General features: G+C 37.2%; 1 protein-coding gene across 9 annotated transcripts in view; it reads left to right on the top strand.

Annotated features, from left to right (window-relative positions):
• The window catches only part of WDR19 (WD repeat domain 19), a 202483-nt gene that overhangs the window by 24447 nt on the left and 152254 nt on the right, over nt 1-25782 (top strand). For 7 of the 9 annotated variants that reach the window (XR_013165826.1, XM_077136609.1, XM_077136612.1 and 4 more), the window contains exon 4: nt 7431-7556. Coding sequence is in view for 6 of the 9 variants with exons in the window: in XM_077136609.1 (XP_076992724.1) it covers nt 7431-7556 (126 nt within the window). In the remaining 3 variants the exon portion in view is untranslated. Of the gene's footprint in view, nt 1-7430; nt 7557-25782 lie in introns of those variants that run through there. The other 2 variants (XM_077136614.1, XM_077136613.1) reach the window with 2 other exon arrangements.

Consider the following 25782-nt stretch of genomic DNA (forward strand, 5'->3'; position numbering starts at 1 on the left):
ATATGTGTCTATTTCCCTTTTCAGTGTTTGCAGTGTATTCCTCACGTATTTTGGGGCATTCTGGTTCGGTGCATAAATATTTATGATTGTTATGTCTTCTTGTTTAATTGTTCCTTTTATTAGTATATAGTGTCCTTCTTTGTCTCTTTTAACTGTTTTACATTTGAAGTCTAATTTGTTGGATATTAGTATAGCCACTCCTGCTCTTTTCTGGTTGTTATTTGCATGAAATATCTTTTCCCAACCTTTCACTTTCAACCTATATTTATCTTTGGGTCTAAGATGCATTTCCTGTAGACAGCATATAGAAGGATCCTGTTTTTTAATCCATTCTGCCAGTCTATGTCTTTTGATTGGGGAATTCAGTCCATTAACATTTAGAGTTATTACTGTTTGGATAATATTTTCCTCTACCATTTTGTCTTTTGTATTATATATATCATATCTGACTTTCCTTCTTTCTACACTCTTCTCCATATCTCTCTCTTCTGTCTTTTTGTATCTGACTCTAGTGCTCCCTTTAGTATTTCTTGCAGAGCTGGTCTCTTGGTCACAAATTCTCTCAGTGACTTTTTGTCTGAGAATGTTTTAATTTCTCCTTCATTTTTGAAGGACAATTTTGCTGGATATAGGAGTCTTGGTTGGCAGTTTTTCTCTTTTAGTAATTTAAATATATCATCCCACTGTCTTCTAGCTTCCATGGTTTCTGCTGAGAAATCTACACATTGTCTTATTGGGTTTCCCTTGTGTGTGATGGATTGCTTCTCTCTTGCTGCTTTCAGGATCCTGTCTTTCTCTTTAACCTCTGACATTCTAACTAATAAGTGTCTTGGGGAACGCCTATTTGGGTCTAATCTCTTTGGGGTGCGCTGCACTTCTTGGATCTGTAATTTTAGGTCTTTCATAAGAGTTGGGAAATTTTCAGTGATAATTTCTTCCATTAGTTTTTCTCCTCCTTTTCCCTTCTCTTCTCCTTCTGGGACACCCACAACACGTATGTTTGTGCGGTTCATATTGTCCTTGAGTTCCCTGATACCCTGTTCGAATTTTTCCATTCTTTTCCCGATAGTTTCTGTTTCTTTTTGAAATTCAGATGTTGTATCCTCCAAATCACTAATTCTATCTTCTGTCTCTTTAAATCTGTCATTGTAGGTATCCATTGTTTTTTCCATCTTTTCTACTTTATCCTTCACTTCCATAAGCTCTGTGATTTGTTTTTTCAGTTTTTCTATTTCTTCTTTATGTTCAGCCCATGTCTTCTTCATGTCCTCCCTCAATTTATCGATTTCGTTTTTGAAGAGGTTTTCCATTTCTGTTCGTATATTCAGCATTAGTTGTTTCAGCTCCTGTATCTCATTTGAACTATTGGTTTGTTCGTTTGACTGGGCCATATTTTCAATTTTCTGAGCATGATCCGTTATCTTCTGCTGGCGTCTGAGCAGTTAGTCAGATTTACCTGAGTGTTGGACTCCACAGGTTGTAAGATTTTTCTGTGAAATCTCTGGGTTCTGTTTTTCTTATCCTTCCCAATAGGTGGCGCTCGTGGCACACGTTTGTCTACGGGATCCACCAGTAAAAGTTGCTGTGGGTCCTTTAACTCTGAAAAACTCTCGCCGTAGGGGAGGTTTGGCCGCCGAAGCGTCTTGGAAGAGTGCCAGCCGGCCCGGGGGTCCATACGCGGGGAGGGTCGCCGGCCTCCGTAGCATGTGAGAGCGCCCGACCAAATTTCTAGTCGGCCCGGGGCGCCAAGCGTGGCGGAAGGGCGCCAGCTGTCGCAGCCCGGGAGAGTGCACTGTTCCCAGGCAGACCGGGGAGTCACGTGTTTGGAAGGGACCCCCTGGTCACCGTTCTCCGCAGTCTGGGGATTTCTGACCCAACTCTTTCAGTTGGTCCAGTGGGCCTCGCGTGGTGGGGATGCCAGCCGTCGCGGCCTGAGAGGACCGCCTGCCCAATTCTGCCAGCTGGCCTGGGAAGGAGAAAGGGAGGGACTCTGGCCGCTTGCCATCCCACCCAGGAAAGCCCACGTCCCTCGGTGTTCTCACCGGAGCTGGTTCTCCCAGACAGCCGTTCCAGGATGGGGTACGCTGTCCCTTTGATCTCCGTCGTGGCTCCGGGAGCTGCTCTGTATTGTCTCCACTCCCACAGTAGCTGTTCTGGAGGAGGAAAGGTGAGGGCGGCAAGGCTGTCGAGGCTGGTGGCGGAGAGCCGGTGAAGGCGGAAGAGGGCACCGTCTGTTTTCCCTTTTAACTTAGAACTTTCATTGTGAAGACCCAGAGTGGTGTTGATCCAGCAGAAGTGGGTTCAAACCATGCAACCAACTACATACAATATGCAATTCTCAGTGCCAACACTTATATTTAAACAGGCTATGTAGCAAATCACCGGTAAAGTTGTATGAAATTTAAACTATTTGTTCAGTTTTGTTTTTATTTTTAGTTTTCTTTTTTATTCAGGACTAAAACAGAATAATGTATATAGGAATGGAATTGCCATGTCCTACCATATGTGTATGTCCAGCTTTAGCAGATGTTGATGAAAAGTTTTCCAAAATAGTTGAACCAATATGCACTCCTACCAGCATGCATGAGTCAGTCAACCTGCTTCTGAAATCTGCCTCAGTCCATTTACAAGGGAAATTCTATATCACCATTTTAAATGGAAAGCCTTTACGTTTATTGAAAGTAAACATGAAAATAAACACAGATAATGGCATTTCATTCTAGCTGGATACCATGCCCACGTGGACAGAAGGCCACTTTCCACTCTGTTAGAAAGTGATTTCAGGAAGAGAGATGTCAAAAGCATATTAGCACTGAGCTGAGACTTTTTGCGGTCATCAGAAAGATCAGAAGAGTTCCCCTGGGTTTAGCAGTATTTAGTTCTGGGTGTGTTTAAAGTCTATTTTGTCTAATATTAGTATTACCAGTATTGCTACCCCTGTTCTTTTTTGGTTACTATTTGCATGGAGTATCTTTTTCCAACCTTTCACTTTTTGTGTCTCTGGGTCTAAAGTGAGTCTCTTGTATACAACATATCATGCTTTCTTATCCTTTCTGCCAACCTGTGTCTTTTAATCCGGCAGTTTAATCCATTAACACTCAGTGTTATTACTGTAATATTGTAACTGTGTTATTACTTGAGCCGTTTTGTCTTTTGGTTTTTAAATGTCATATTTTTCTTTTTCTCTTTTTTTCTTTATGCAACCTCCTTTTCTGTGTAGTTGATTTTTTGTGATGTATCTGACTGATACTTTCTCATTTCTGTTTCTGTACATTTTTAAAATACTTTCTTTGTGGTTATCCTGCAGTTTATATCACACAGCCTACATCTATAACTTACTAATTTGAAAAGATACCAACTTAGCTTCATTAGTATACATATTCCCTGTTCCATATCCATCTGTTTCCCTCTTTATGTTGTTTTTGTCCCACTTTGTGCTTATCCTGGAGTTTATATCATACAACCTACATCTATAGCTTACTAATTTGAAAAGATACCAACTTAGCTTCATTAGCATACATATTCTCTGTTCCATATCCGTCTGTTTCCCTCTTTCTGTTGTTTTGTTCCCATTTTACGACTTTATATTTTGTACATCTGTTATCAGGAAACATGCCTTTTTTTGTTGTTCAATTGCATCCTTATTCTTACGTGATTTAATGAGTAGAGTTGTATATTCAGGACACACTACTGTTGGGGTTTGGATTTGCCTTTTTAGTTACTGATAATTTTCATTTCTTCACTCTATTCTGAGCTACTCTCTCCTGTCCTTTCCTTTTAACCTGCAGATCTCCCTTTAGTAATTTTTATAGGAAAGTCTTTTATTGATGAACTCTCTCAGTTTCTGTTTATCTGAATATTTTAAACTCTCCATTATTTTTTAAAGACTGTTTTGTCGGCTAAACCATTTTTGGTAGGCAGGGTTTTTCTTTCAGTACCTTAAATATATTGTACCTTGGTCCTCTTGCCTACATGGTTTCTGATGAGAAATTGACACTTAGTCTTATTGAGAATCCCTTGTTTGTGAGGAATTGCTTTTCTCTTACAACTTTCAGAATTCTCTCTTTATTTTTGGCATTTGACATTCTGATTAGTATGTGTGTCAGAGTAGATCTATTAAGATTTTTCTCTTTGGAGTATGTTGCACTTTGTAGACATGTGTCTTTATGTCTTTCACAAGAGTTGAGAAATTTCAGGCCAGTATATCCCCGAATCTTCTTTCTGCCCCTTTTCCCTTCTCTTCTCCTTTTGGAGCACTCATGACATGTACATTTATGCACTTCATGCTGTCACTCACAAACCTGAGACACTGCTGAATTTTTCCTGTTCTTTTCCCGGCAGTATTATTTCAATTGTTCTGCCTTCTAGTATACTGATACTCTCTTACGACTGTTCAAATCTGCTGCCACTCATGTATTTTTAATCTCTATTATTATCCTTTTATCCTCAAAATTTGTTATATTTCTTTTTATATGTTCAAATTAATCTTTATTTCTTCTTAATATCCTTGTGCATATTTTCCTTCATCTCTTTGAATTGATTTAATAGATTTGTTTGAACATCTATGATGAGTTGTTCCAATTCCTGTGTCTCCTCTGAAGTTTTAATTTGTTCCCTTGACTGAGCCGAATCGTACTGTTTCTTAGTATGACTAGTAATGTTTTGTTGATGTGAAGGCATCTCATTATCTTGATGAGTTGACTCTGAAGATCTGTTTCTCCCTCTTGTCAAGGTTTTTATTGTTGATTGGCTTTGTGTTAAGGCTCTTCTTTAATGCTTGGTCTAACTTATTCTAGATTTTTAGAGTAGCCCATGTTTAACTGTTCAGATTTTCTCAGCTCTTATTCATCTGATTCTTGCCCTGAATATATGGTACAATTTTTAAGATTATACTTTTTGTGTAATTGTGTCAACTCCAGGAGAGCGCTTCCTTTCTGCTATTTCTTCTCTCAGAATCTTGGTCTGATTTTGTGCAGACATTTCTCCCCAGCTCCTATGATTTGTTTACATTCTCTCCCTCATTCAGTGCCCCATTTTCCTTACACTTTCTGTTCTGGGACCTGTCCTGTATTACAGCAGTTCAGTTTGAACCCCCACCTCCACCTCCTCCCTACCATTTTTTTTTTCCCTGTGAGGCTTTTCTGCTTCTGTTTTTTTCCCAGTTGGGGTATCCCACCCCACAGAGCCAGAAAAGTGGGTCACTTCAGAAAAGTCCACTTTACCTTTAGGTGGTCCATCCAACTGAAATGAGATTGAGTGAAGGTAGAGCAGTTCTTGTCAGCATTTCTAATGTGGTCTTTCTTTTTTGTCATACCTCTGCCTCAGGGCTGTTTGTATGCATTACTCCTCAGCATCTTGTGTTCTTCCCTTGGTCTCAGCTGGCTTAGGTTCTTGTGCCTGCTGTGAGTCGCTCTGTAGTTTCAGTCTGTGGTGGGAGGGTCCCAGGCCGTGCTGCTTCTGTGCATTCCCAAAATGTGTGAGACTGAGTGAGGAGGAGGGGAATGGGAACAAATCAGTAGTCTGAGAAGGAATTTTCCTACCTGTTATTTTTCTGTTTCTTTAAGTCAGCATTTGTGGAGCCCTTCTCCAGTCTCTACCATCCTCCAGAGTTCTAGCAAGTGAGATTTGTGCTTTCATTTGTTAAATTTTGGGAGAGGCTTTTTCAGGAGATTGTACATCACCATGTTGACGATATCATGCTGCTGTTATGCTTTTTAAAATCCACGTCTGCTTTCTGTAGTTTTATTGCCACTATCTTTGCAGATTGGGTTGTTTTACTTCTAACTGCTTTTCCTCTCTCCTGTGCTGCTTCACCTCTAATACAAATTGGTACTTCCCATTGGACTTTTAGTTGTTAGTTCTGGTTCCTAAATTCCTGGGAAAAAAGTCAAAGTTGTTATAATTAGTCTAAAATAAAATAAAAAGGCACTCAGTAAAAGACTCTTCTTTGAATGAGTAGTATGAGCTTTATTGCATGATTTCTGTAACATCTATTTTCATCACACCTCATTTCTTTACTTCTGAATTTCTTTCCTATACTCATAATAGTTGTGTATAAAGATTTCCAAATAAAATGCTATTATATAGTCAGTCTTTAGTTGGCATATGATTTCATCAACGGTCTGAAAGCTTTTTTCTTCCATATTCCCAAAATCTCTGAGAAAATTTTAGGAAATTAAGATCCCCAACAAATACTAAGTTTGAAGAATAAAATAATTGAAATAATTCACAGCTATCTTAAATATAAATCAGTGTATGGTTCAGCAAATACCCAAGAACAGAGAGTCTCAAAATGAAAGAATCAGAGAAGGCAAGTTCAATCCTCAGGGAAGTTTTAAAAACTATAGTAAACATTTTGGAATAATTTTAAGCAGCAACAGTCGTGTAAAATCGAGCATTTCTTGCTTATATCTGTTGTCCCCTTAACTGAATCACTCTTCTTATTCTTACTCACCACTTAATAATTCACTTTTTTTATTCTTTTGGAATCCTACAGTTACTCAGCTTTTATCTGTTCTGTACTCAATTTATCTAGCTATAATTTCATTTCTTAGTAGTACCTAATTTTTCTCTTTGTAAATCTTTCAAGTAAAATTTCAAATAACCTTTCAAAATCATACAGATTATCTCTTGATTCAAATGTAATTCATTTGTAGAGGTGCTTTATGAGTTTGTTTTACCAAAGGGCCAGGGGTATAGGATTCAAAAATTCTACTAATTTAGCTTTAATTGTACTTAATATACTATATGAAAGTGGTATTAAAAATAAAATTTTCATCTTCTTTTTTATCTCTCCAACAACAAATAATTGAAATTTGTATTATCTAAATGATAAATAATGAGTTGTATTTCTCACTTTAAAAAGTTTATGACCAGGTGGGCAATGATGGTGCAGTGGCAGATTCTGCCATGCCAGAGACCCGGCTTTGATTCCCAGTGCTTGCCCATGCAAAAAAAAAAGAGTTTATGACCTACTTAAAAAAGACTGAATCGTCTTGTTATAAACCAAAATCACAAATGATAAGTATTAAAGGTTCTTTCCCCTATGTTTCCCCTAGTTTGCTAGCTGCTGGAATGCGATATACCAGAAACAAAACAGCTTTTAAAAAGAGGAGTTCAATAAGTTGCAAGTTAATAGTTTTCCTCTTTTATAGAATTCCAGTGAACTAATTAAGACCCACTTGAATGGATGGAGACGCATCTTTACCTAATCCAGTTTAACAACCACTCTTGATTGAATCATTTCTCCAGGGAGATGATCTAATTACAGTTTCAAATATACAGTACTGAATAAGGATTAGAAGAAACGGCTGCCTTTACAAAATGGGATTAGGATTAAAAATGGCTTTTCTAGGGTACACACATCCTTTCAAACCAGCACACCCTACTTTTGAAAAACCTGTAATGATGTTTTGCTCTCTTTCTTAAAGGAATTGTGTTGCTATGGATTGGGATAAAGATGGAGATATCCTAGCAGTGATTGCTGAGAAATCTAGTTGCATTTATCTATGGGATGCCAACACAAATAAGACCAGCCAACTAGACAGTGGCATGAGGTAAGGATAACTTTTTTTTTTTTTAAATCTTGACTTGAGGCATTTAAAAAAAATTTATTTGTGACTAATAATTCTTACTACTCTTCTGTTAAGGATGCAATGGTGAGTTCTTTTCTTATTTAAAAGACGCTAATTTCCTTTGTTCTTGTTATATATGATCATTCTACTAAACTTGCCCAATTAATTATAATAAAATTTTTACAGTTGTGAAATACATAAGACATTTCTTAAAAAGTTACTTTCAATAGAACAGACTTTTAAAAAGTCCAGAGTATTCCATTCCACCGTTTTCCCTGTCATCTTCTCTCTCTCTGTATCTCTGTCCTCTCTTTTTCTCTCTCTCTCTCTCTCTCTCTCCCCCTCTCTCTGTCTCTCCCTTTCTCTCTCTCTCACATACACACATACACACACAAACATACACACACTGCTTACTCACACTCACCTGCATTCCAGCCACTATGAAGCACCCTGAGCCCCACAAAGCTCAGTTAGGTTAGCGTGTGATCCCTTCTTTATAATATCGTTGTGGTTAAAAGTGCTAGTCTAATAACAACTGACACCGCAGAAATAAAGGAAATAACAAGAGGATACTACGAACAACTTTATGCTAAGAAACTCGACGATGTAGATGAAATAGACAGCTTCCTAGTAAGGCATGAACAACCAGCATTGACTTGAGAAGAAATAGCTGACCTCAACAAACCAGTCACAGGTAAAGAAATTGAATCGGTCATTAAGAAGCTCCCCTAAAAGAAAAGTCCAGGACCAGATGGCTTCACGTGTGAATTTTGTCAAAGATTCAAGAAAGAATTAGTACCAATCCTGCTCAAACTCTTCAAAATAATTGAAGCGGAGGGAAAGATAACTAACTCATTCTGTGAAGCCAACATCACCCTCATATCAAAGCCAGACAAAAATATTAAAAGAAAAGAAACTACAGACCAATCTCTCTAATGAATACAGATGCAAAAATCCTCAGCAAAATTATTGCTAATTGAATCCAACAGCACATTAAAAGAATTATACACCATAACCAAGTAGAATTCATCCCAGGTATGCAAGGATGGTTCAACATAAAATCAATTAATGTAATATGCCATCTGAACCAATCAAAGCAGAAAAACCACATGATTATCTCGACTGATGCAGAAAAGGCATTTGACAAAATTCAACATCCTTTCTTGTTCAGAACACTTCAAAGGATAGGACAGAAGGGAACTTCCTCAACATGATAAAGGGACTATATGAAAATCCACAGCTAACATCATCCTCGATGAGGAAAAACTGAAAACTTTCCCCCTAAGATCAGGAACAAGACAAGGATGTCCACTGTCACCATTGTTATTCAAAATTGTGTTGGAAATTCTAGCCAGAGCAATTAGACAAGAAAAAGAAATACAAGGCAACAAAATTGCAAAGGAAGAAGTAAAACTCGCACTGTTTGCAGGTGATTTGAATCTATATGTCACAAAACCTGAAAAATCCACAGCAAAACTGCTAGAGCTAATAAATGAGTACAGCAAAGTGGCAGGTTACAAGATCAACACTCAGAAATCTGTAGTGTTTCTATACACTAGTAATGAACAATGTGAAGGGGAAATCAAGAGAAAAAAATCTATTTACCATTGCAACCAAAAGAATAAAATACTTAGGAATAAATTTAACTAAAGATACAAAAGACTTGTAGAAAGAAAACAACAAGAAATCACAAAAGACCTAAATAAATGGAAGGTCATACCATGTTCATGAATTAGAAGACTAAACATAGTTAAGATGTCAGTTCTACCTAAATTGATTTACAGATTAAATGCAATACCAATTAAAATCCAAAAAACTTACTTTTCAGAAATAGAAAAACCAGTAACCAAATTTATCTGGAAGGGCAGGGTACCCAGAATAGCTCAAATATCCTGAGAAAGAAAAATGAAGTCGGAGGTCTCATGCTACCTGACTTTAAGGCATATTATGACGCTACACAGGACAAAACAGCATGGTACTGGCATAAAGATAGATATAATACTGCCCAGTGGAATCGAATAGAGTGTTCAGATATAGACCCTCTCATCTATGAACAATTGATCTTTGATAAGGCAGTCAAGCCAACTCACTTGGGACAAAACAGTCTCTTCAGTAAATGGTGCCTAGAGAACTGGATATCCACATGCAAAAGAATGAAAGAGGATCCATATCTCACACCCTATACAAAAATTAACTCAAAATCGATCAAAGACCTAAACATTAGATCTAAGACCATAAAGCTTTTAGAAGAAAATGTAGGGAAATATCTTATAAATCTTATAATCGAAGGCGGTTTCCTAAACTTTATACCCAAAGCATGAGCATTGAAGAAATAAATAAATAAATGGAAACTCCTCAAAATTAAACACTTTTGTGCATCAAAGAACTTCATCAAGAAAGTGAAAAGACAGCCTACACAATGAAAGACAGTGTTTGGGAACAATATATCAGTAAAGGTCTAGTATCCAGAATATATAAAGAGATTGTTCAACTCAACAACAAAAAAACAGACAGCCCAATTACAAAATGGACGAAAGCATGATCAGACGCTTCTCAGAAGAGGAAATACAAATGGCCAAAAGGCACATGAAAAGATGCTCAACTTCCCTGGCTATTAGGGAAATGCAAATCAAAACCACAGTGAGATATCGTCTCACACCCACCAGAATGGCTAGTATCAATAAAACAGAAAATGACAAGTGCTGGAGAGGATGTAGAGAAGGAGGCATACTTATCACTGTTGGTGGGAATGTCAAATGGTACAACTGCTGTGGAAGGCAGTTTGGCGGTTCCTCAGGAAGCTAAGTATAGAATTGCCATATGACCCGGCAGTACCATTGCTAGGTATCTACTCAGAGGACATGAGGGCAAGAACACAAATGGACATTTGCACACCAATGTGTATAGCAGCATTATTTACAATTGCCAAAAGATGAAAACAGCTCAAATGTCCATCAACAGACAAGTGGCTATACAAGCCTTGGTGTATACATACAATGGAATATTATGCACTGTAAGACAGAATAAAGTTATGAAGTATGTAACAACATAGATGGACGTTAAGGACATTATGCTGAGTGAGATTAGCCAGAAACAAAAGGACAAATACTATATGGTCTCACTGATATGAACTGACATTAGTGAATAAACTTGGAGAATTTCAGTTGGTAACAGAAACCATCAGGAGATAGAAATAGGGAAGATATTGGGTAATTGGAGCTGAATTTGTAAAAATTGAGAAATGGATAGCACAATACTACCTAACTATAATACAATAATGTTGGAACTGAATGAAGCTGAATGTGACTCCCAGAGGTATGGACCTTCCTGGCAACCTGGGACAGAAATCCTAGAATGAGCCTGTACTCAGCATCAAGGGATTGAGAAACCCTTCTCAACCAAAAGGGGGAAGGGCAAAATGAGACAAATAAAGTGTCAATGGCTGAGAGATTCCAAACAGAGTCGAGATGTTATCCTGGAGGTTATTCTTACATATTAAATAGATATCACTTTGTTAGTCAAGCTGTAATAGAGAGGCTGGAGGGAACTGCCTGAGAATGTAGAGTTGTGTTCCAGTAGCCATGTTTCTTGAAGATGATTGTATAATGATATAGTTTTTGCAATGTGACTGTGTGATTGTGAAACCTTGTGTCTTATGCTCCCTTTATCTACCTTATGGACATACGAGTTAAACATACAGAATAAAAATAAATAATAGCGGGAACATATGTTAAAATAAATTCAGTAGATTTATTTAGTAGAAATACTAGTGATCAATGAAAGGGAGAGGTAAGGGTTATGGTATGTATGATTTTTTTCTGTTTTCTTTTTATTTCTTTTTCTGAGTTGATGCACATGTTCTAAAAAATGATCATGATGATGAATTTTAAAAAAAAGGGTGCTAGTCTAAGATGGGGACTAAGAGGGAGTTGTAGGGTTTAGTCTGCCCTCTAGGGTAGCTATAAATCTCCAGTAACTGTCTGAAACAACTATTTGGGGGACTTCAGAGACCAGATGCATGTCATACACTAGCCAGAAATGAGTTAAAATGCTAGACTGATGAATCTTAGCAAAGAGCTCATCTGTCTCAACCAGGCCCCTCACAGGGGCAGGGTCTGCTGAGAATTAAAGGCACAGTACCACTCTAGGGTTATGAGGACCAGTAGGCTGAACAGCACCATCTGTTGGGCAGGTCAGGAAAAGCACAGAATCAGGAGGCTTCATAGGAAAAACTAGCACCCTGCTGGTCTCCTCCCCAGCGAACTTTGATACTGAACTACATCTCCTTCATGAGTCCTGGGTCTGTTTTTTCTGGTAAAAACTGAGTGGGTTAGAACCTCTCGGGGCGATCCTTCTCCCGGAATAATCCCTCCAGGTAAAAGTTGGTATTGAAAGTACTAAAAGCATCAAGAGGCAAAAAGCAAAACAAAACAACCAAACAAAAAACCCAGCAGATTAACATTCCCTGAGGAAGAATAGGGAAGAGAAAGCTTTTTCCTGAGGACAAACAACTGCACAAAAAAGGACAATATCAAAAACCATTGCATATATGCAGAGAAAGCCTCAGAAAAATAAGCGCTGAAAAAACATTGATTAGCTAAACAGAATCTATGCTGAAGGTCTAGACAGGTTGAGCAAAATATCAAAAAGCAGAGCACAAAGCCAATCAAAAAGAAAGTCCTAGGTAAGAGAGAATAATCTTCTGAATAAATAAAAAAATCAGATGCCTAGACATCAGCAAAAAAATCATGAGTCACAGTAGGAAGCAAAAAGATGTGGCCTAGTCAGAGGAACAAACTAAAACTTCAGACAGGATATGGGAGTTGAAACAATTGATTATTAAGTTTACATAAACCTTCTAAATCAATGAGTTCAAGGAAAATATGAAAAAAAGATGAAACTCAGAAACTAGCAAAATATTAATAATAATAGAACTTATGGAACTTATGGAAATGAAGTGCACAATAGAAGAGATGAAAAATACAATGGAGAGAAGAGCAGATCTGAGGAGGCAGGAGAATGAATTGGTGAACTAGAGGACAAAACATCTGAAATCTTACATACAAAAGAACTGATAGGGAGAAGAATGGAAAAATTTGAGTAAAGTCTCAAGAAATTGAACAACAACTTGAAGAACATGAATGCATGTGTTATGGGTATCCCAAGGAGAAGATAAGGGAAAAGGTGCAGAAAGGATAATTGAGGAAATAATGGGCAAAAATTTCCCAACTCTTATGAAAGACATGAAATTTCATGTTTAAGATGTGTATCATATCCCAAACGAAATAGATCCAAATAGACCTACTCCAAGATATCTACTAATCAGATTGTCAAATGCCAAAAACAGAGAGAACTCTGAAAGCAAGAGAAAAATGTGGAAGCTTGATAAGACTAAGTGCAGCTTTCTCAGCAGAAACTATGGAGGTGAGAAGGCAGTGGTATGACATATTTAAGCTACTGAAAGGCAAAAACTACCAGCCAAGAATTCTGAATCTGGCAAAATTGTCCTTCAAAAATGAGAGGAGGGCGGGCCGCGGTGGCTCAGCGGGCAAGAGTGCTTGCCTGCCATGCCGGAGGACCCCGGTTCGATTCCCGGCCCCAGCCCATGTAAAAAAAACAAACAAACAAACAAAATATAATAAAACAAGAAAATGTTTAAAGATGTTTCCCTTTCTTCCTCCCTTCCTTCCTTCCATCCTTCCTTCCTTCTCTGTCTTTCCTTCCCTTCCTCCCTCTCTCTTTAAAAAAAAAAAAAAAAAAAAAAAATGAGAGGAGTTTAAAATATTTATAGATAAGCAACACTGAGTTCATAAACAGGAGACCTGCATACTAAAGGGAATGCTATAGGCTGATAGGAAAAGATAGGAGAGAAAGGTTTGGAGGAGAATGTAGAAATGAAAATTATCAGTAAGGCTAGCAAAAAGAGTAAAAAGTAAAAATTAGTTATGGCATGCCCTTGATCATGAGGCTTACTCTTGTGAAGCTTATGTGGGTAGCATAGACACTTAGTAACTCTAAGGCATGCCTATAGGTAGTCTTCTGGAGGACCTCTTTTGTTGTTGCTCAGATGTGGCCTCACTCTCTCTAACCCAAATCTGCAAGGGAAATCATTGCCATCCCCCCTACGTGGGACATGGCATCCAGTGGTGAAAATCTCCCTGGCAACATGGGAGAGGACTCCCAGGGATGAATCCAGACCTGGCACCCTGGGATCCACAATTACATCCTGACCAAATGGGGGAAAAGAAGTGTAATTAATAAAGTATCAGTGGCAGAGAGAGTTCAAATAGAGTTGAGAGGCCACTCTGGAGGTTGCTCTTATGCAAGCTTCAGGTAGACCTTGCTACCTATTATAACCTGCCAACCCCCAACCAGGACCATTCCAGCCAATCCTAAAGAATACCTAGGGCAATTTATAAGATTCCACAAGGGTTCCAGACACTATAGTAACCTGCCAGGAACCTGCAACCTCCAGATGGGCCCCTGGTCCAGATAAATCCTAAACCTCTAGCCCAACCTCTCCAGAACATCAGATAATTTCATCTCCCTACCCCATATCAGTGACAGACCCTTCCAATATAAAAAATTTAAAATTGTTATAGCCCAAACAACCCCAATGAGAGGTATGGAAAGATCAAAGGTGATGGTGGAATTATACATAGAAGATAGGACTTAAATGAATATGAGTGCTGAATCATTAAATTGCTATCTCTTTTAGTCTCCAGTGTTTTAGAGCTGCTAGAAGTAAAAACCTAAAATTGTGAAATTGTAACCCATGTAAAAGTCTGAAATATGTTCTATAACTAATTGTGATGCTGTGCTTGGAAATTTATAGCTCTTTTTTTATATGTATGTTATTGTTCACAAAAAAAGAAGGAAAAAAGTCGATTGTCATTATAAGAAAGTATTTAAGCCCTCTAGCCTCCTATATTCCAGAGCAGCTGGAAGGAAAAATATGAGAAGATTGTATTAGTAGCCCATGAGAAACTCGGGATCTATCCTGTAACCACTTTTTGAAGCATGCTTTGAAAACTATTGCTTTTTTATTTCTTTGCTTTGTATGTATGTTATACTTACAGTAAAAAAAAAAGTTAAAAATAAAAGAACAAATAACCCAATTATAAAAAAAAATAAGTTATGGCATATAAAATCCAAAGGACAGAATGATAGAAGAAAATACTGCCTTTACAATAATAATATTAAATGTTAATGGATTAAACTCCCCAGTCAAAAGATATAGACTCTCAGAATGGATAAGAAAACAGGATCCTTTTATGTGGTGTCTTCAAGAGACTCATTTTAGAGCCAAGAACAAAAATAGGTTGAAAGTGAAAAGTTGGAAAAAGATGCTTGATACAAACAGCAACCAGAAAAAACAGGGGTAGCTATGTTAATATCAGACAATTTTAAATGTAAAACAGTTAAAAGAGACAAAGAAGGGCACTGTGTATTAATAAAAAGGACAATTCATCAAGAAAAAATAACAATTATGAATATTTATGCACCTAACCAGAGTACTTGAAAATATGTGAGGCAACACTGAAGGGAAAAAAACACACTTCACAGTAATAGTTGGCAACTGTCAGCAATAGGCAGAACATCTAGACAGAGGATCAATAAGGAAACAGAGATCTTGAATAACATGATAAATAAATTAAACTTAGCAGACATGTATGGAACATTGCATCCCACAACAGCAGGGTATCCATTCTTCTCAAGTGCTTGTGGATCTTTCTCCAAGACAGACCACATGTTGAGACAAAAAGCAGGTCTCAATAAATTTTAAAAAGATTGAAATTATGCAAAACACTTTTCTCAGATCCTAATGGAATGGAGCTGGGAATCAGTATCAGGCAGATGGCTGGAAAATTCACACACTAGGCTAAACAACACACATGAACAACTAGTGGGTCAAGGAAGAAATTAAAAGAGAAATAATGTCTTGAGGCAAATGAAAATGAGAACACAACATATCAGAACTTATGGAATGCAGCAAAGGCAGTGCTGAGAGTGAAATTTATAGTTCTGAGGTACTATATTAAAAAAGAAGAGGGAGCAAAAATCAAGGACTTAACTGCACACATAGAGGAACTAGAAAATGAACAACAAACTAACTCCAAAGGAAGCAGAAGGAGAGAAGTAACTTAGAGCAGAAATAAATGAAATTGAGAGCATGAAAGTAATAGAGAATCAACAAAACCCGAAATTGGCTCTTTGAGAAAAATCAATAAAATTGATGGACCTTTGTATTAGTTTGTTAAGCTGCCAGAATGCAATATACCAGAAGTGGAAAGGCTTAAAAATTTAATAAGTTACAAGTTTAGAGTTCTAAGCCTATGAAAATGTCTAAAAAGTATCCAGGAAGGGATACCTTAATTCAAGAGAGGCCAATGGGTCTGAAACAATTCTGTCAGCAGGGAAGGCATGTGGCTGACATCAGCTGGTCCCTTGTTCCTGAGCTCCATTGCTTTCAGCCTCTGCTCCTGCGGGGGTTCCTCACTTTGCTTCTCCAGGGCTCACTTTCATGCGTTGGCTTCCCTTGGCTTTCTCCAGGTTCTGGCTTACTTAACACCTCATGGGAAGGCACACAGCAATGTTTGCTGGGCTCCAAGTATCTCCAAACCTCCATGTGTCTATATCTGAACACCCTATTCGATTCCACTGGGCATGTCTGTTCTAAGCGCTTTCCAAAATGTTTCCTCTTTTAAAGGACTCCAGTAAACTAATCAGGACCCACTTGAAATGGGTGGAGTCACATCTCCATCTAATCAAAAGATCACTCTCCAATTGGGCATGCCACATCCGTGGAGATAATCAAAAGTTTCTGCATTACAGCATTGAATCAGGATTAAAACAAACAACTGCCCCTACAAGATTGGATCAGGGTTAAAACATGTCTTCTCTGGAGGCACATAATAGATTCAGCCAGCACAATCCTTAACTAGACTGGCAAAGAAAAAAGAGAGGATGCAAACAAATATAAAATAAAATCAGAAATGAAAGGTAAAATATTACTACTGGCCCCACAGAAATGAGAGATAATGAGAGGATACTAGGATACTATGAACAGTTGTATGTCAACAGACTAGACAAGTTAATCAAAATGGACTAGTTCCTAGAAACACATGGACAACCTACACTTACTAAAGAAGAAATAGAAGATCTCAACAAACCAATCACAAGTAAAGAGATTGAATCGGTTATCATAAACCTCCTAAGAAAAAAGTCCAGGACCAGATGGCTTCACATGTAACTTCTACCAAGCATTACAGGAAGAATTAGTACTGATCCTACTCAAACTCTTCAAAAAAATTGAAGAAGAGGAAACATTACCTAACTCATTCTATAAAGCCAACATTACCCTGATACCAAAGCCAAACAAAGAGACTACAATAAAAGAAAATAACAGAAAATCTCTTATGAATATAGTTGCAGAAATCCTCAACAAATCGAATCCAACAGCACATCAAAATAATTATACATCACAACAAAGTGGGTTTTTCTCCAGGTATGCAAGGGTGGTGCAACACAGGAACATCAGTTAATGTAATATGTCATCTCAATAAAGCAAAGAGGAAAAACCACATGATCATCTTGATTGATGTAAAAAAGGCATTTGACAAAGTTCAGCATCCTTTCTTGACCAAATCATTTCAAAAGGTAGGAATAGAAGGAAACTTCTCAGCATGGTAAAAGGCATATATGAAAACCCCACAGCTAACACCACCCTCAGTGGTGAAAGCTTCCCTCTAAGATCTGGACAAGACAAGTATGCCCGCAGTCACCATTGTTATTCAATATTGTGCTGGAAGTTCTGGCTAGAGCAATTAGACAATAAAAAGTAATAAAAATAATTCAAATTGGAAAAGAAGTAGTAAAATATTCACTTTTTCAGATGATATGATCCTCTCTGTAGTAAATCCCCCAAACTCAACAGAGCTACCAGAGCTAATAAACAAATTCCACAAAGTAGCAGGATACAGGATCAACATGCAAAAACTCAGTAGTGCTTCTACACACTAGTAGTGGACAATCTGAGGAGGGAATCAGGAAAAAAATTTCATTTACAATAGCAACCAAAAAAATAAAGTATTTTAAGAATAAATTTAACTTAAGGACATAGAAGACCAATACAAAGAAAACTAAAAAACATTATTAAAAGTTAAGGAAGACCTAAATAAATGTGTTGGAAGACTTAATTAATATGTCAGTTCTATTCAGAATGACTTATAGATTCAGTGCAATCCCAGTCAAAATCCCAATAATTTACTTTGCAGAAGTAGAAAAAGACAAAAATCAAATTTATTTGGAATGGCAGGGTACCCTGAATAAGCATCTTGAGAAAGAAAAATAAAGTTGGCAGTCTCACATATCTAACTTTAAATCATATTACAAAGCTATAGTGGTCAAAACAACATGGTACTAGCGTAAAGATAGATATTCCAACCAACAAATCAATAAGAGAGTTCAGAAATAGACCCTCTCATCTATGGACAGTTGATTTTTGAGAAGGCAGCCAAATCCATTCAGCTGAGACAGAGCAGCTTCTTCAACAACTAGTGCTTGGAAAACTAGATATCCATATGTAAAAGAATGAAAGAAGACCCCTGTCTCACACCTTATACAAAAAAATAACTCAAAATGATCAAAGACCTTAAACATTAGAGCTAAGACCATAAAACTCTTAGAAGAAAACATAGGGAAATATCTTAAGGATCTTGTTATCAGAGGTAGTTCCCTAGACCTTACACCCAAAGCACAGGCAATGAAAGAAGAAATAGATAAGTGGAATCTCCTCAAACTTTTGTGCATCAAAGTACGTTGTCAAGAAAGCTAAAAGGCAGCCTACCCCGGTACACTAATGGATCTATATATAATATTACCATACTGAAAGTGAACATGATTGAAAGGGATTGTATAGGCTCATGTGTCCCACCAATTAATACTACAAATATGTATAATTTCTTACATGAACTACTCAAAGGTATGAATCTTGTGTAAAGAGTGTATAATTTAGGGGTATAAGGGAAAAACTGCTATTGCATGCTATGAGCTATATATAACAGGAGAACATCAACAGTACCACAGCAATACTATGGGTACATACTGGGGGGGAGGGACAAGAATTAGGGGGAAGGTTTAGATTTTCTGTTCAGTGAGGGTGTGTTTATTGGCTATTTTTCTCTTTGAAACAATGAAATTATCTAAAATTGAGAGTGCGGATGGACTCTTGACTTTGGACTTTATACATGAGGCCCAGTAGATGGAGGTGACTGAAAGATGCACTGACTGAAAAGTAGATCGGCCAACAATGATGTAAACATGTGATTGAATACAGTGCTGCTACAAAAAGGAACAAAGTTATGAGACATGAAACATGTGAGTGAACCTGTGGGACATTTGGTGAGGCACAATAAGCCAGAAACAAAAGAGCAAATATTGTATGATCTCATTTAGAAAATACTTATAAGAAAACTGATAAAAAACCGGGGCCTAGATTGTAAACTCGTATAGCAGTCACATTTAATCCAGAGTAGTAATTGTTATTTATGAATTTTGAGAGAGTGTTTTATATATGCATAACTTGGTATTTAGAGGTAAGAGTGAAGCCAGTCAGGTCAGGATTAAGGAAATTCAGAATACAGGAGTAGGGAAGACATTGCCCGTATTTTAGAACTTCACCTACTCTTTGAGACCAAAGGAAGAAAGTTTTATTATGTCCAGAACCTAAATTTTCTGTAGCACATAATCTGACTCACCCTGTCTGGATAGCTCATTTAAACAATCCAAACACAGGGAGCCAGAATAGGAATGAGAGCCTTTAATCTTGTATAACTTAATGTAATGCCTGGAAACATCCCAGAATATATTAAACAGATAATCAAAAAGTACTGGCAAAGTCTCTTGAGAGATGGGAGAAAAGTTTTGGAGCTATTGAACTTTACCACTGGGGAAACCTTGGATACTGTATCAAACATTAGGGACACCCAAATGAATAGGCCAAGCCCTTGATTTTAAGGCTTGCTTGCTCTTGCGAAGCTTATGTATACAGCAGAGAAGCTTAGCCTACCTGGAGGTATGCCTAAGAGTTGCCTCTGGAGGACCTCTTTTGTTACTCAAATGTGGCCTTTCTCTCTCTAAGCCCAACTCTGCAAATGAAACTATTGCCCTCCCCCCTACGTGGGACATGACATCCAAGGATGAAAGTCTCCCTGGCAGTGTGGAAGATGACTCCCAGGAATGAGTGTGACCCTGGCACCATGGAATCAGCAATGTCATCCCAACAAAAAGGGGGAAAAGAAATGTAACAAATAAGCTATCAGTGGCTGAGAGTGTTCGATTAGAGTCAAGAGGATACACTGGAGGTCACTCTTATGCATGCTTGTTAGACATTGCCGCATGTCATAACTTGCCAAACCCCAACCAAAGCCATTCCTACCAATCCTAAGGAACACCTAGAGTATTATATAAGATTCTGCAAAGGTAACTTTGCAGTAGGGTAACTTTCCAAAACCTACAACCTCCAGATGGATCCCTTGACCAGAGAAGTCCTGAAATGCAGAAGGTCCAGCCCTTCCAGAATATCACCTAGTTCCATCCCCCTACCCATATCATCAGCAGCCCCTTCCAGTATGAAAAAGTTACAGTGGGCATAGCCCAAATACCCCTAAAGAGTGGGAGAAAAATCAAAGGTGATGATGGAGTTACACAGAGAAGGTAAGGTTTAACAAATGAGTGAGTTCTGAATCATTATAGTGATATTTCTTTTAGCCTCCAGTACCCAGAGCAGCGAGAAATACAAACCCAAAATTGTGGAATTGTAACCTATACGAAACTCTGAAATTTGTTCTACAACTAATTGGTGTGATGTACATTGAAATTTATTGCTTTTATGAATATATACTATTTAAAGAGGAGGAGTATAACAAAGAAGATAGGATTTAATAAATGAGTTATGACTGCTTAATCATTGTATTTCTGTTGGTCTCCACTGTCTTGGAACAGCTAGGAGAAAAAATAAAAAATCATGAAACTATAACCCATGTTAAACTTGAAAATCTGTTCTATAACTGCTTGCTAAAATGTACTTGGAAACTTGTTGCTCTTTTATATATATGTTATATTTCACAATAAAAAAAGTTAAATAAAAAAAAAATTCTGTGAGCAGCTATTACCAACAGCTGAAGAAAAAAAAAGCAACCTACTCAATGGGAGACACTATTCAGAAACCACATATCTGATAAGGGTGGTTTCTTTATATATACATCCAGAATATATAAAGAGATCATACAATTCAATAGCAAAAGACAACCCAGTAAAAAAATGGTCAAAAGACATGCATAGACGCTTTTCCAAAGAGGAAATACAAATGGTTCAAAAACATACAAAAAGATGCCCAACTTCACTGGCTATCAGGGAAATGCAAATCAAAATAACATTGAAGTACCGTCTCATATCTACTAGAATGCCATTATCGAAGAAACAGAAAACTTCAAGTGCTGGAGAGGATGTGGAAAATAGGTACTTATGTTCTGTTGATAGGAATGTAGAATGGTGTAGCTGCTTTGGAAGGCAGTTTGGTAATTCCTCATGAAGGACTCCCGTATTATCCATTACTAGGTATATACTCAGAGGTGCTGAAAGCAGGGTTATGGACAGACATTTGCATATCAGTGTCTATAACAGCATTATTCACAATTGCCAGTAGATGAAAACAGCCCAAATGTCCATCAACTGATGAGGGAATAAACAAATTGTATATAAATGCCATGGAATATTATGTGGCTTTAAGACAATAAAATCACAGTGCATGCAATAATGTGGATGAACCTTGAGGACATTATGTTGAGTGAAATAAGCCAGAAACAAAGGACAAATACTGTATGGTCTCACTAATATGAGCTAACTATGATGAGCAAACTGAGAATTAAATTAGAAAGCACATGTTATCAGGAGATAGAAAGACGGCAGAGATTGGGCAATCAATGCTTAAAGAATATAGAATGTTCAATAAGGTTGACTATAAAGGTTCAGAAATGGGTAGCACAATACTTTGTGATGGTAGCACCATACTGTGAGTGTAATTAACAAAACTAAGTGTGATTATGGTTGAAAAACGAAGGCTAAAGTTCTGTATGTTACCAGAAGGTAAGACAAAGATAAAAATTAGGACTGTATAACTTAGCAAAACCTAGAGTGGACAATGACAGTGTTTAATTATACAAATATGAGAAAGTTTGTACATGAATGAGAACAAATGTATGCCACTATTACAAGGTATTAAAAATGGGATGGTTTATGGAAAAAATACAGTTAAGGCAAACTAGTCTGTTGTTAATAACAGTGTAATATTCTTTCATTAATTGTAACAAAGGCAATATACCAAAGCTAAATGTAGTTAAGAGGGAAGTATAAGGGAGAGTATGGGATTTTTTTTCCCCTTCTTTCTTTTTGGAATTATGGTAATGTTCTCATGTAGATTGTGGTAGTGGATGCATAACTGTGTTACAATACCAGAGCCATTGATTGTACACTTAGAAAGGATTGTATGTTGTGTGAATAAACTGTTGATAAATATAAACAGAAAGCTGCAAGTGCTGGAGGAGATGTGAAAAAAGAACTATTCCTATTCACTGTTGGTTGAAAGTAAAATTGTATAGCCCCTCTAGAGGGCAGTGTGGCAGTTCTCAGGAGGCTAAATATAAAATTGCCATATTGTCTAGCAATCCCATTACTGGGTATATATTTGAAGAACTGAAAGTAGGGACATAAATAGACATTTGCACACCAATGTATATAGCAGCATTATTCATAATTGACAGTGGATGGAGGCGGCAGCCCAAGGGTCTAGCAACTGATGAGCAGAGGGCCAATTGTGTATACATATGATGTAATATTGTGTGGCTGCTGAAAGAAATGAAGTTGTGAGACATGCAACGAGGTGAATTATGTTAAACATTATGTTAAATGAAATAAGCCAGAAAGAAAAGGACGAATATTGTATGGTCTCACTAATATGAACTAACTATAATGAGTAAATTCTGAGAGTTCAAATTAAAAGCATAAATTATCAGGAGATAGAAAGAGGGCAGAGATTGGGCAATCAATGCTTAAAGAGTACAGAATGTTCAATAAGTTCACTGTAAAGGTTTGGAAATGGATAGCACAATACTGTAAATGCAATGAATAAAGCTGAGTATACAAGTATGGTTGAAAGAGAAAGGCTAGAATCATATATCATCAGAAGAAAAGCCAGAGGATAATCACTGGGACTGTATAACTTAGAATGGACAGTGATGGTGGTTAATTGTATAAATATAAGAAAGTTCTTACATGAACTAGAACAAAGTATATAACTATTATAAAGTGTTAATAGGGTATGGTATATGGGGAAAAATAAAATTAATGTAAGCTTTGGTCTGTAGTTAACATTAACATTATAATATTCTTTCATTAATTGTAACAGAGGCACTGTACTAAAGCTAAGTGTTAATAATAGGGGAATATAAGGTGTATGGGATTTTTTTCTTTGTAAAATTTCTTCTTTGTAAGGAATGAGAATGTTCTCATATCAACTATATCGGTGAATGCATAACCCTGTGATTATACAGACAGCCATTGATTGTACACTTAGGATGTATTGTGAGGAAAACTGTTAAAAAATAATAGGAGGAGAAAAGGAGTATGGAATGTTTTGGGGTTTCCTTTTCATTCTTATGTCTTTTTTTTTTTTGGAATACTGGAAATGCTCTGAAATTGATTGTGGTGATGAATGCATAGCTGTATAGTTATACTGTGAGCCATTGATTGTATATTTTGGATGGATTGTATGATGTGTGAACATATCTCAATAAGATTGCTTTAATTTTTTTTTAAGTCCAGACATGAAACAAAATGTAGTTAGGAAAGTAGAGATGGTATTAGCTACAAGTGTGGCTAGATCTGGGGGTTCAAATGATACAATCAGAACTGTGTCTTTCTCCATCTCTTGGCTCTTTTCTCTTTATTAATTTCACTCTGTCAGATCTTCTTCGTGGCTACTGGTAGCTTTATTCTTACATCATTCTTCATAACATGTCATCCCAGAGAAAAGAGCATGCCCCATTACAATACCAGTATCCACTCGATTCCTCAAAAGATATCTGAGGGAGGGAAGCAGAAGACTGGGGCAGGCCCCAAGTGGAAAAATCCCTGGACACACAGAGTAAGTTAAAGAACTCCAATAAAATAGAAACCAGTTGATCATATGGAAAAGAAAAACTTGTCAATATTTAAAGTAAATGTTTGCAATTTTGACCTTAGAAAATTTGCTTATCCTCTCTAAGCCTCGGTTTCTTGATCTATATAAAATGGGTATAATTATAATATCTGCCTGGTGGCTCCATGTGGCCACAGGTGGGCAGGAAGTGATTACACACATACTATAAGGATGGCCTATAAATATCCAAATTATTGACCAAGTGGTAACTGATACTAGGGGAAACAAAGTGGCCTTGTGGAGCAGGGCCAGACATCACCCATTTTAGTACAGTTTCCCATTATCCTCCAGTGTGTCTCATAGGGAACATGACTACAGGTGATATTTCCTGACCAAGGAAATGTCTTCCTAGATCTAAGAACCTTTTCTTGCTCTTTTCTTTTGTACTTTGGATTTACATAATTTTTTATGAAGAGTTTACACACTCTCTATGCCTGTTTGCGGGGACGTTTATAAACATTAAACACTGTTTCTTGTACCAAATTCAGCATCAGTGAGACCAGATCCTTACTCAGAAGAAAATATATAATGAATCCCCAGGTGTTTCTGCTGGTACTTCTCTGCTTCCAGCTGTCTGTCTGTCTTACTAGAAAGTCCATTTCTTCATGTCATTTTAAGATTGTAGTGATGTTTAAGTGTACATTGTGGCCAGGCACAGAATTAAGACCCTAGTTAAGAGAGTTAATGTTATTGTAATCACCATTAAGGTAAAATTAAGTTGGTTGTTGTGCTGACTGCTGATAAACTATGGGATGGACTACCACTAGTTTTATTCTATATGACTATTACAGATAAGATCCTCCTGTTTTTGTTATACAGCTCTTCTTTTTCTCTTCCTGTCTTAGCTCCCTTACAATCTTTCACCTTTTCTGAGAAGTGAAGACCAAGATAGGATTAAATGTGTAAGAGAATTATATGAGAAATGCTGTGAGAGAAAGTAGAGGGGGATGTGGAAAAGGATAGAAGAGCCACTAGACTACGATGCAGGCCTGATCGTTGTGAAGGAGAGGGAGCAGGAAGAAAAATTGGGTAGAAATGTTTTAGACTACAGCGCAGCTCTAAGAAAGTTCAGATAGGCCAGTGAGGAATATTTTAGCCAGTCACTTACCAGAGGAGTCCTGCATCTCTCAGGAATGGGCCTGCATGGTTTCCCTGCTGCACTCAGGCGTCTGTTGGATCAGCCCAGCATAATTAAGTTGATGAATTCCAGAGCCTAGCAGCTGGGGCCCTTGGTCAGTTATACACTTTTAATCAGAGATCTGAGACACACGTTCTTATTGCTGCCACCACTTCCTTCTTAAAAATATGAGAAAAATGCATATTTATCTTTTATGCAATATATATTGAATAGAAGAAACCTAGCATCATGGTATATTAATATTCCTTTAATTATTACAATTAAGTAAATTTGGAAATCGTATATTTGATAAAGGTTTAATATACAGAGTATATAAAAACCTCCTACAGCTTAACAACAAGAAGACAATCAACCCAATTAAAAACTGGGCAAAGATTTCTCCAAAGAAGATATACCAGTGCCAATAAGCATATGTAAAGATCCTCAATCTCATGAGTTATTTGGGAAATGCAAGTCAAAACCACAGTGATAACACTTTCACACCCACTAACATGGCCATTATTTAAAACAATAGAAAATAACAAGTACAGGTTAAAATGTGGAGAAATTGGAACTCTCATACATGCTAATGGGAATGTTAAATGGTGTAAACACTGTGGAAAACAGTTACTAAAAAATTTAAACATAGAATTATCATATGACCAGTATATATATACTCCCAAAGCATTGAAAGCATGGGCTCAATCAGATACTTGTACACTGTACAATGGCCAAAAGGTAGACACAATCCAAAAGTCCATGAACAGATGAATGGGTGAACAAAATGTGATAAACAGAATAGAATCCGATCAGTCATATAAAGAAATGAAGTT

Source organism: Tamandua tetradactyla, chromosome 19, assembly GCF_023851605.1.
Source record: "Tamandua tetradactyla isolate mTamTet1 chromosome 19, mTamTet1.pri, whole genome shotgun sequence".
In the NCBI taxonomy this organism is placed as follows: Eukaryota; Metazoa; Chordata; class Mammalia; order Pilosa; family Myrmecophagidae; genus Tamandua; species Tamandua tetradactyla.